The sequence below is a fragment of the Balaenoptera musculus genome, chromosome 11 (genome assembly GCF_009873245.2).
Source record: "Balaenoptera musculus isolate JJ_BM4_2016_0621 chromosome 11, mBalMus1.pri.v3, whole genome shotgun sequence".
Taxonomy (NCBI): Eukaryota; Metazoa; Chordata; class Mammalia; order Artiodactyla; family Balaenopteridae; genus Balaenoptera; species Balaenoptera musculus.
Genome location: NC_045795.1, coordinates 54,498,432 through 54,511,454, shown reverse-complemented (window position 1 = coordinate 54,511,454; position 13,023 = coordinate 54,498,432). Strand labels below are relative to the sequence as shown.

Sequence of the window (13,023 nt, the reverse complement as noted above, 5' to 3'; positions counted from 1 at the left end):
TACTGAGCCTGCGCGTCTGGAGCCTGTGCTCCGCAACAGGAGAGGCCGCGATAGTGAGAGGCCCGCGCACCGCGATGAAGAGTGGCCTCCGCTTGCCGCAGCTAGAGAAAGCCCTCGCGCGGAAACGAAGACCCAACACAGCCAAATAAATAAATAATAATTAAAAAAAAAAAAAAAATGACAGAAGGCAGTGCGAGCCCACCTGAATCTTTCCAAGAAGCAGGATATATACATAAAGTAGTGGCTGAGACTAAATGCTATTAATTTTCTGCCTATGTAGGAAAACACAAGATAATTTCTTAGGAAGCACTTGTCAACAACATAATTATGTTAAACCATTAGCATAATGAGCCAAGGTTTCACAAAGAGGCTCCCCAGCGTTAGTGAGAAGCTTGGTTGGGAAAGTATTCACAGTGGAGGACTGCCCGTGTTTAACCTCCGCTTGGCGTTGCCCATTCAGCATTCCCCCTTGGGGCCCTGGACTCCCCCACTCACTGCACATGCAGGCTATGAACGCACCAGTATGAATGCAAACTTCAACTACCTATGTCAAAAGATCACTATTCACTTACAAGAAAAAAACGGGAAAAAAGAAGATGCATGCACCTAGCTACTTGGAAACTTGAAAATTTCTGAGGTTCTCTTTCCTTATCCTATTCCTTATCTTTAAGGAATAAATCACAATATTGAATTTTTAAAAATAGCTAACCTTGGTTAAATAGCTACCTTGTGCAGGTGCCTTGGTAACTGATTTTATATAAATGGTCAAATTTAAACTTACAATAGTCTACTGAGGGGAGTTACAGTAACAGTCTATTACCACCCACATTTTATAGATAAGGAAATTGAAGATTAGAGAGGTTAACAATTGGACCCAGGCACACAGCTCGCAAGAGGCAGTACTGTTATTTCAATTGCACCTTCTGACTTTTTTGCTATCCCAGTGATTAATATCATTCACATCGTTATCTTTAGTTCAGGGAAGTCAGGGAGAGCGCTCACTGCACAGCTTGGGTGGAATCAGAGGAAACTATCACGGGACATAAACCCATTCAGTACTAACTACCTGCTTTGGACAGCTTCCCGGTACTCCTGCTACTGGATGTGCTGTCACCCCTGGTCAGCACCGTGATGCCCCCAAAACTCGCCGTCTTGGTCATGGCAGGCTTGAGATTGCGGTTGGAGCTGTCAGAATCTGTGCTGCTCCAGGCTCTTTGGTGGTCGGACCACTTGAGTTCATTCTCCGAGCTGCTCTGCCGACTTCCAGATGTTCTCCCCCAGCTGTCTCTGTTGCCCCTGGAGCGTGGCCATCAGAAAGATGCACGGGACAGCATCAGATTCCGAGAGCGGAACGGACACAGAGCGGGACCCTTCTTGTAAGAATCGTCTACACAAGACCCTTCTTGTCAACCCTTTCCATGACACGTGTCGCCTCACAAACAGCGCACAGACACCTTGTTGATGTACAGACAGGTAACACATCACACAAACACTCATGCTACAAACAGAAAAACCAAACCTAGAAATGTCACATGGTCCCTCTGCCAGTGAAGGGGAAACAACAAGAAAAATAGGATATAAGATATAATTGGTAACTTCTCTTGTGGAGAGGAGAGAGGAAGGTAAATTCTCCTGACCCAAATCAATAATGAATCAGTGTTTGAAAGCAACTATGATGTTAAATGATCCTAAAAGCAACTCCCACCGAAGAAGAGTTTCGTCTTTCCCTTTAGCATTAAGTAACTGGACCATGGTAAAATACACAGTTTCAAAGAAGCCATTTACTGATTTAGTTGCTAACTTTATGATATATATATATATATATATATATATATATATATATATATATATATATATATATATATATATATATATATATATATATATATATATATATATATATATATATATATATCTGAATTCATTAAGGCTTTGGCAGACAGCACAGAAATCACAGGAATTCCTCTGTTAACATTTGGTGAGAATTTTGCCCAGTGAGTTTAACCTTCATGGGCAGAGGAAAGAGCCCTTTAATACCTTTCACATAGAAAAATTCGTGATAATGACAACAGTGCAAACACTACACTGACACGAAACTTTCCAAGGAGATCAATGGGAATAACAAAATAGCTCCATAGATGAAATGACACATTTATTCAAAATTCAAATAGAAAAAGATTGAACTTATTGGAAGAGATCCAATAGCCAAAAGTCATTTTTGAAGACTCCAGAGTATTTCTAAGCAGTGTGCAAAACTGCATGTATTTTATAGAGAAAGTTGATGAAATTTGCATTTTCATTGGTTTCCAATTGCTTAAAGAGTGACTTGGTTACTCTTTTTCAAAGGCTTTTCTGCAGTTTGGAAGTCATGGATCATCAAAATATTCTAAGATTCTCATGGATTATGAATAAGCAAAGGGGACAAAAACCATGGGCAATAGATATAACCCTTAATTTCATATCACTGTGCAAGGTGATAGAAATCTTGATCACAGTGGTGAATAGCAGTTTTATTAATATTCTTCTAAAGACAATCATGGACTGTTGAGATGCTAGAAGTATACATATCTGATTGAAACACTCACCCACCAAATTGTACAGAAGGTATACAGAAAATTATAGGTTTTGCTTCAACTTTACTTACTATACGTTTTCTTTCGTTTTGTGAAAACTTAAGAAGGTCAATGGATCCAGGAGATAATAAAAATGAAACAGCTAGTCTGTGATAAAGACTTTGTACAGTGAGGGGAGGAAATTCAACAGAAAACTCACAAAACAAAAAGTACTCAGCGCCTTGCTGTCCTCTCTCAATGTTTTCTTACAAACATTCTCTCTGTGTTCCGTACCTCGGGGATGGCTGGTTTTAGAAACAAGGACTATTTAAAAAAAAGACTAGTTTGTGAGTAGGAAGTATCAGACACTCACCAAGGGCCAGGTGACTTTAGTTCTTAAACACCTGTGAAATTCAAACAGCCCAGAGGAGACTGGGTGGAGAAAAACCAGCCCTTTCAAGGTGCTCTATTCCTGATTGTTTCCCTTTAAATCTCCAAATTCAGCTTCATTCTTTTCTCATATAATTCTGATTAATTTGACCCACCCTTGACAAAGCCTGACTAAATCATTATTTAGCAACCACGAATGTACCAAGGGTGTGACAATAATCTCCCTTGTAGGTAATGCAGAATATTTATTATAGGAAAAGATGTGGAGTGGTCCTCAGCATACAGGATGCATCAGAAGGCAATTCTCCATATGGAGGTGATCATCACTAAAGTCTGCTTCAATTATCAACTCTGCACCTCCATGGGAGGAATTTAGACTTCCTCTAAATGCCAGAGTGGCTAAGCCTTTCTCTGCAAAGGAGGTGTCCACCACTATTCCTAAGTGCATTTTAGTGTGTTTCTAAAACACTGGGTAGTTCCTCTAGGCTCATGTCACATCCCATAGCCAATAAGGCAACCTAAGATTTCCTTAACTTCTTCTACCTCTACTCCACTGGCTCAAATCCTCATCTCAAGTCAAGATCTGTGCATTTTATAAAAAAATGGAATTTAAGTTGTTGCTTTAGAGAGTTAGCATTAATGAGATTAAAAATAATGCATTTAATTTATGATCTCTAGATACTGATACACTGGAATCATATCTTTTACTGCTCTATCAATCATTCACCTTAACAGTGGCAAGGTAAGGTCCAGAACTGAATTTCATATGTATTTGGGTGTGGAATCATAGGTATCATATCCACAAGTGCCTTCCTATACTTCCTAACAAGCCCAGTCCTAGTCTTCTTCTATTGGAAACCAGGAAGACAATGATAATGAATATCTGGCCATCAAGAGGCGTTGGCCCTCTTGTACATAACTAGAATTTGACCCCAGAGTAGTCATAAAGCACATACTCTAAGTTCTGCTTCTGTGCTGATTAACATAACTGATAACTTTTATTGTCCTTCATGTCTGAACGGGACACTATTTTTTTTTTTTTTTTTAACCAAGTTAGGTATGATGTACATTTGAACTGCTTTTATCAGTGTGTGGATGGCTTTGTGCTAAGTCATATTCCTGAGTTTCTGTGCTTGGTGATCTTGGTGGTTTATAGCATCCGTATTTGGGATGGTTGACTTCAGTAGACGGTAGCTCTGGCTAGGGACCAGATTTGGGGCTGTGTAAAACTAAATGCCTCTAGGGGTCAAGAACCCACATTTTATCTATACTGGTCTAAACAAACCAGGTCATGGAGTGTGACTGCATGAGCACAGATAAATTCTAGTCCTCCTCTGGGCTTTCAAGGGAAAAAATGCAAGTGTGAAAATACATTGTCTAATGATACAAGAGGAAGGTATTAGATATATAGTTCAACCTAGAAAAGTAAAGGAAGTTAAAAAAATAGATCCTGGTTTTTTTGTTTGTTTCTGCCAAAGTGTAAAAAGAAAAGAAATTGCTGTAACTTTTCTAAGGATGAGGTCATAAGTTCAGATCTACAGTAAAAAGATATGTTCTAAGCACAGAATTCATTTACTTCTGGGTATTTCCTTTTTTCTCAGTGGTCAAGAAGTTCTGTTGGTTTGTTTGTTTTGCCTTTCCTACAACAGAGATGAATCCTAATATTCATAAAAGCCCTAGCATATTAAAATATATACATTAGGTAAATATATGTATTAGGTATTGAATATATATATACATATAAAATATATATAGCACTGTGTATCCATTGCCCTATAATGGATGGTAGAGACACATTTAATAAAGTAATGAGATAAAAAATTTTTTTAATTAACAAAAATAAAGTAATGAGCGAGCAGGTATAGTACCTCTGCTTTCATGGTACTTTCTAGCCTAGTATAAAACTTTATACATATTATATATATTTTATATATATATAAAATCTATTCTCCTTATCCCACATAGATCTTGATTTAAGTAGTTCATTATAATTGGAAACAATCCCATATCTTTCTTTAGAAATAAAATCTGTGCTTGAAAAAATATTGTTTGAAATATTATGATGGATAGTAGTAGCTAAAAATCAACTACTCAAATAGAGTTATCATTGATTTGTTTTCCAGTGTTGGGAACGTATACACAATTGCAAGCTATAAGAGAAATTTTAACTCAGTGTAATTCACCAAAGTTGATTTGGGAATGTGAAATCAGTCTGCTGTCAAAGTTAGTCCTGGAGGAAAAAAACCCAGAAAATCAGAGGAAGAACCCTAAAGGACTGTAGACAGAACATTTGGTTTCCCAGTCCTGTATCTCACAGGACCCCATATGGCTTCAACACTAGCTCAGTAACAAGCTTTACAAAGAGATAACCTAACATATTTTATTTCATGAACAGAGATATTTTACACTAATACACTTATATTTAACATTGATTCCACCACATCATCTGAAAACACAGTTTTAAGAAAGTAAACCATACCAACCGAAAGAGCTGTCTTTTCTTATAGGTCTCACTGCATATGTTACTGTCTTCCAAGAGCCTACTGGAAATGAAAAACATGATTTTTATGATATAAAATCTAAGGGTACTAAATGCCCTATGTTAAATGGATGTGTACTCAACTATGGCACACCTGTCTTGCAAATCAACCCTATATGCTACGGTTTATTTTCAAGATGTAGAATTTTGCCCTAATAAATTAATGGCAGCCTGATTTTTCCCTACCCTAAGATAAAGCACAGATGCTAGATAAGGGAGAAGGAAGGGAAGAAGAAACAGATGGAATGGAAGAGGAGGGGAGAATCAAAGAAATGGATATAGATATAATAGACATTTAATTAATTAAATATCTCGGTTGTGATTTTTTTCTTTGGGTAATATTAGTTATTCTTTATTTTTTGGGCATAGTGAAATATGCCTTCCAAAGGCAGGTATCAAAGAAATATATTTATTTTTGTAGGGATCTATTCAGAATTTTGCTTTTGGGGGCCATCAATACTTCTTCACGTACGCAATGCATATTTGTGACCAATTATTGTATTGATGAATATAATCCAATTTGAATATTAGGGACACAAGTGCACTAGCAGTCTTTTCATACAAAACACAAGTAAATGACTAAGATTAGGGAGGAAGTAGGGAAAATGATTGGCTAGAAGACTAGGGAATGACGTGTCCTACTAAACTGAATTCTAAATGCTCACTTCATTCTTTGGGTAAGGATACAGAATTTTGGATTGCTTCAACATCCAAATGTTGCATCCAACATCCAAATTCAATTTTGGATATAGAATTTTGGATTGCTTTAACATCCCTACGATGTTAAAGCTCACGGATTCTTAATTTACTGTAAAAAAGGAATACTTGTTGAAAACTGTATGGGTTTTTGAGGATGCTTTTGGATGCCTTGTAAAGACCTGTTCACTACTTTCATCCCTTCTTCTACAAGAGGTTATTCAGTTGAGGGTAGTTACTTGAAGTTTTCTAACTGCTACTATGAATGAGGGTATTTTTTAAACCAATCCTCTTGAATGCCCGGTTTAACTTTTTTCTAAGTACTGGAATTTAATCAAATAGCCTCCATTTTAATCGATTTTATAGGGATACCCATTAAGCCAACACCTGAAATGAAATTAACCACCACTCTTTTAATGGCTACCATATTTCCAATCCAAGTTGCCCATTGTGATGCATTTTAATGTGATCAGTACAGTTAATGAGGAATTCCTTAATTCCCCTTGAAAACGTGCAATTAAATCAATGGAGCATTTTAATATCTATATCGGTTTAGAACTATTTTTAAAAGGTACATGCTAAATTTGAGAACTTCTGCTCTTATACTCAAGACTTTATATAAATGTTTTTAACACATTCATGTCATAACCACCACCTTCTCTACTGATAGCCAGCCAGGTACACTGATAAATCTAGATCGGTTTAGATAAGTATTCCAAGTTCAGCCTTTTATGAAGACTGACAGATTATTTAGAATGAGAAACATAAAACAATACTATTCAAATTATCATCTGTGTAGCTACATATAACGATAGGGCACAGGAAGTGGCCAATAACACCAAATACACAAGTACTTTTAGCAGCCTATTCAATAAGCCAATGAAACTGCAAGTTCCTGTCTCAACATTTATACTTTTTAATGCCTGGGGAAGGTAACAGGATTACACCTTTGGAAGGACCAGAAGTTGAGACTTTAAATAAGGAAATTGTTGAAACTTATGTTTGGAAGTAACGGAGGGAATTTTTCCCCCAAGTTAAATAGCTTTTAGACATGCTAAATAACATATATGTGTGCATATATACGTGTGTACACATAGATATATGTATTTATTTATACATATATTCAAGCACACACTTATATATGGCATATGTATATCTGTGAAAAACAAGACACATGACAGACTTTGTTCCTCTAAAGACATGAAAAAGCAAATTTCATTTTACCTGTTTTCCACAAAAAGGCTTTCCTGGGAGCAAACTGACTGAAAAATAAAAAAAAGCATTGTATCAGATGTTCTGGATATGCTGAGGGAGCCCAAATCCTTGCCTGCTTTTCAAACTACTTTTCCCCTCCAAGAGGAAAAGAATTAAGAAAAATATGTACCATTTTCAGAAAAAATGGAAATAAAAAAAAGGAAAAAAAAACGGTTAGAGTTAGAAGTGTAAACCATTCTCATGCAGTTCTTTTCCATCACGGTGTCTCCAGGTTTCAAATAGATTTAGCCCGTGTAGCGCCAAGGTCAGAAGAGAGATGTTGTGAATGAAACTGCTGGAGAAACCTGTGAGCATCAGGTCCTGAGCTAGTGGTTTCCTCTAGGGCTGCCGAGATGTAGCCGCCATCAGGAGCCAAAAGGACAAGTTCAGATCAAGGCAGAGCGTGCAAACTTGGCACGATCCACCTGAGGATGGGAGAGCTGTAAAGCCACAATCCTGAAATTATGACCTGGCAATGATAAACTCTCACAACATAAACAGATGACCTGCAAGACTCTCAAACTGAAGAGATGCTATCAAACAATCTTGGCGGGGAGTTGGCGGGGGCAGCGGGGTGCTCAGAAAACAAGTGAGAACAAAATGAAGTTAATTGGGAAAGAATATCAAGCTCCATCTAATATATCTTAGTTTTTCACAGAAAAAACCCAGTGACTTTCTTCTTAGCTTGCATTCCCTAGCACGCATTTCTCTGCTATCTTGGGTTTAATACACAACTTAGGGAAGATAAAATTCCATTATCATTACGTGCTCGGGAAAGGTAGATCAAATTAAATTTTAACAAACAGAGAAAGAGAAGTCTAAACAAAATATGGTGCAACAGGCCTAAAATACGACTGTGTTTAGGAACTAATATAAAACCATGTTCAAAGTACTAAGTTTGTAAATGTAAATATAGACACCATATTATACGTGTGGATTTTCTAAATGATGAATAAGTCACCTGGCTAAAGGGATAAATAGAGACTTAATAGGTCGATTTTAAGATAAAATAAAACTAAAGAAATAATAATGACCTTTCAATATCGAATTTTTGAATTAAAAATGCTGCTAATGTAACCACCGCTCAGAGATGCCAGCAGGATATTGGTTTCTTTCTACATTTTACTGGAGAAATCATTTCCTTCCACTAAGCCAAAGGGCTAGATTGGGCATAAATGTTTTTCTCAGTGGTCTGAGCATTTTAATGGGGGCATCTCTAGAACCATTTCTGTTTTAACCTCTGTGCATTTAACATGCATCCTGAAGATCAAGTGTGCAAAAATTTTATTAAACAAAAGACAAAAACAGCCAATTAAGAAAAAAGCTTTTCAGAAAAATATCTTTTTAAAAAAATTTGACATTTAATTTTATAAAAGGAAACAAATACAGATAATATGCCCTTGACATTATTCCTATGAGGATCTCTTTAAAGTAAGCTAAATATCCCATTGTCTTTATTTCCTTTAGTTTGGTTTCCCTACTGCTTTGAGTCAAGTTTGAGCCAAGTCCTGGTATGTGAAAAAAGTGAGATTGTGTCAGATATCCACGATGAATTTAATACTTTGTTATTTCTCATCTGTTGAGGTTGAAAAGAGGTCAATTACGTTTAGGATGTTCTGGCTGGTACTGAATAACTGAGACTCAATTACTTCTTTGAAGGAGTTGATCAAAGACATGCTGACCTCTTCAGACTCATTAATCTAATAGCATTTGGGGGAAAGTGAAGCAGCCCAAAACTCTTTGAATTAAAAAATAAGTCGCTTGCAAGTCAAAGATGATGTCCCCCAAAACCTACCCCCAGAGCATCTGCCTGATTTTTGAGGAAAGGTCCTAAAAAATCATGTCATCATCCATCTACCACATTTTCATAAATAATACAAGAGAGAGTTATGGGCTATGATTCAGTAACTGATGAAAACGTGTGTGTGTGTGTGTGTGTGTGTGTGTGTGTGTATAAAGTAGCATTAATAACTTACAAATTTTAATAGCAGAGAAAGATAAAACTGTCACAGTAATTAAGCCCAGCATTCAGAGCTGTCAGGTATATGCATTCTCAGATGTAAATAAAGGGCTTTTCTTTTTAAAGGAGAAAAACGTTTTTGCCGATGGCTTACAGAATTCTCTTCCACGTGCCACCCCCAAGCCAGGTGGTGCCCCACACCCTCATCATCAGCTCTCCCTGAAGAATCCCACCACATGCAAAGGAGACTAAAGATGAGGTCCTCCCTGAATCCCTATCTATACATAAATACCCTTCAGAAATCACCCTACAGGCAAAACAGGTCTCTCTCAAATATATTGCTTTATCAACTTAACCTTCCTAAAAGGAACATTGCATAGGATTAATCATAAAACAAGTTGAAATTCTTGCCAAAGGAAACAAGAGCTATATTTCAAGTATTTCTGACTACAAAAGTACATTTATTTATTATTTGAGAACTAAATTGTTGTGTGCTCTAAATAACAACATTTTAGTTCTCAAATAATAGATAAATTGGTCTTATTTCAAGATACCAAAATTCTCAAACTATATTTGAAAAACTTTTTCTAGAAAACCCCGAAGTAATCTGCATATATTGATTGTGCACCTATGTACAAAAGCACGCGCGCACACACATACACACACCCTTAGAAACCAAGATACATTTGTAAAATATTCAAGAACCCTTCTAATTTTAAAACAAATCTGGATTTTGCTCAAGCGTAAATACCAGGAAGTATTTTTCTATAAATCTCTATTGTAACTTCAAGTAGAAAAAAAAATCCTGCTTAAGTATATCGATATTTGAACCTGTCTGAACTACTCCACTACTTAAAATAATTGGCAAAGGAAGCTGGTTATATTACCTCTGTTTTTAAATTATGAAGATGCTAAATTAAAGACCAGCTAAAAAAAAAGATTAGATGCCTGTAACTTAATTTCCTTATGCTGGATTCTTTGCATTTGTTTTACAATTGAGTTAATATACTTTAATTATTATCTTGTGAACCTCGAGACAATTGGGGCAGCAGTAATGATCATTTGGGAATCTGGAATTGCATAGGTGAAGGTTCCCTAAAGGGTCCTGTCTTTATGTTACTATATATGTTCGAGAAAGTTCATATTGCTGTTATGTCCTTGAGTTTGTGTTATCCTGTTAATACAGGGTGGCGCCCAGTGACCCCTGCCTTGTGTAGCACCTCCCACATGCACCAGGGCTGGTCTGTGTGTCAACAGAATACAGCAGAAGGGAAGGTAGGTCACTTCCAGGATCAGGTTATAAATGACCGTGGCTTCCAACTGGGATTCTTTCTTTCCCTCTCAGATCACTTGCTCTGGGGGAAGCTAGTTGCCATTCTGAAGACACCTGTCAGTCTATGGAGAAGCCCACATCACTATGTGGGAACTGAGACCTCCAGCTTACAGCCAGCAAAGAACTAAGGCCTGGTGATACTCGAGTGAATTTGGAAGCAGATAACCACTTCACCAAGCCTTCAGATGAGTACAGCCCCAGCTGACAGCTTGACTGTAACCTCATGAAAGGCCTTGAGTCAGAATCACTCAGCTAAGCCACTCCCAGATTCCTGACCCATGGAAACTGTGAGAGAGGCAGATTTATGTTTGTTTGTTTTTTAAGCTGCTAAATTTGGGGATATTAATAGCTAAAACAGAGAACACCAGTGGTATGACTGCATTGTCTCTACAAGAGCTATCAGACTAGGGAGAAAGACATTTTGTTTTCCCTCTAGGAAAGTGGCTCTTAGTGGCTCATTTAAGCATCATGAAAACTTATAAGAATATGATAAACGCTAGAGATCTTATCCTTAGAAAAATGCACATATGCTCATGAACATAATGTTTTTCAGGCAATATCAGGGATTTTATTTGATCTCTGAAGCCCTTTATGAGTACACTCTGGGTACAGCATGCCGACTGAAAAACCACTGCCCTAGGAGATCAAGTGAAAAGCAGTGTCAGAAACAGGCAGTTTCCCACCTGAATCAGTAAAGCCAGAAGTGCTGGCCACCAGGCGTGAGAGCCTATCAAAGGAGCTCGCGCCTCCACTCCCACAGGGAGAAGCAGCTACAGCATTGTAGAGAGGGCTGCGGAAAGATTTCATGGAATAAAAAGGCTATGACAATAGCTTTGCATTTAAGCTTTCTCACATTTAAGTCTGCTTTTACTTGTTAAAAAAAGTTAATACAGCATGTGGCCATAGAGGCTTTAAACAGGAACCCTTGCCTCCAATCTTTAGCCTGGAACCCAGGTCCCTTACGAATAATCTCCTTAAGAAGGATGTGAGGAAATGCAGTGTGTAAAGGGAGTCACGCTGACCCCTTCTCCCTTCGACGACCTCCCTATGGACATGAGAATACACAAATGAAGTACAGCAGGGCAAGTGTCACCCCCATCATAGGCATGCATCAGTGACGTTACTTACTGTCACCTGGCTCTTGAGTGTCTGGCAATGTGGCACAGCTTTGGCAAGAAAAAAAAAAAGCATAATGTTGTTTGTATATTATGTGGGTGATAAGTATTTGTTTATTAACGTAACAACTCATTCATAAACTATATGACTTGCCAGAACCAGACTAAGAGGGAAAATGTGTGTGTGCGTTTGTGTGTGTAAGAGAGAGAGAGAAAGAGAGAGAGAAAATAGAAAATAAGCTAGCCTTCAGAAATATTTCTCTTCTTCAAGGTCATCAGACAGGAACATTCTACCTCCAGTCCACAGTTGGCATCGTTATAGTATCATGACTAGAAAAGATCCTCTCATTACTGCATTCCTGGATCCAGCAAACATAAGGAAAGGTCTACCATGTGTCTTGCTGTCCTTTGCACCCTCAATAATTCTGACCATGATAAAAGAATTTTCTAGAATCTTCTAGAATTGTACCTGGACATCAGCCAACTATGGCTACCTCCATCTCCTTCTCTCACACTCCTCTAATTCCCAAGCTCTGGGCCAGATTACTCAACTCAAAATTGTGTTTTAAGAAAGGCAGAGAGGATCTAGAGATCAGGGAGACTGGCTTGGGCTGAACACCTCTAGGGAGAGCAGTCCCCCTCCATGCTAGGCTGGCTTTGTAAGAACCTCCAGGAGCAAATCACACAGGAGGTCAGACCCTCCACCTGACTTAGTAACGCCAGAGGTGTTGGCAGCAGAGAGTCTACACAAAGGTGCTCATGGCTGTACCTCTGCAGAGGGAAGAGCCCACAGCATTTTAGGAGGATGCCAGATGAGTTCATGGAAGGGAAAACCTATGGCAATAGTTTGTCCTTTTCATTTCATTGCATTTAAATCCAGTTTTTTAAAACCTTTTAATTTGTATTTAATTTAATTGCATTTAATTTTGGCCACACTGAGGAAAAGGATAAAAAAAAAAAAAACCCAACCGCATCTTCTTTGGGATTTGAACAATAGAAATTGTTTTCTGACTATACCCTTGAAAATTGTTCACAGAACTAATTCGATCTGAAAATGGGGTGGGGGGGATGAATATCACTATTTAACTTTGATATAATAAAATGTCCATACTTGCTAAGATTGCAGAAAATTCTGTGTGTGTGTGTGTTTAAGATCTATGACTCTTCTTTCTTTTCCTGTAATT

The 13,023-nt window shown here is 37.7% G+C and overlaps 1 protein-coding gene across 24 annotated transcripts in view; it reads right to left on the bottom strand.

Moving 5' to 3' along the window:
• ARPP21 (cAMP regulated phosphoprotein 21) overlaps window positions 1–13,023 on the bottom strand; it is a 165,194-nt gene that overhangs the window by 79,659 nt on the left and 72,512 nt on the right. For 6 of the 24 annotated variants that reach the window (XM_036869112.1, XM_036869111.1, XM_036869119.1 and 3 more), the window contains 3 exons: window positions 7,402–7,439; window positions 5,426–5,485; window positions 1,064–1,296 (listed from right to left, as the gene is read on the bottom strand). In XM_036869112.1, coding sequence (XP_036725007.1) covers window positions 1,064–1,296; window positions 5,426–5,485; window positions 7,402–7,439 — 331 coding nt within the window. Of the gene's footprint in view, window positions 1–1,063; window positions 1,297–5,425; window positions 5,486–7,401; window positions 7,440–13,023 lie in introns of those variants that run through there. The other 18 variants (XM_036869130.1, XM_036869114.1, XM_036869122.1 and 15 more) reach the window with 8 other exon arrangements.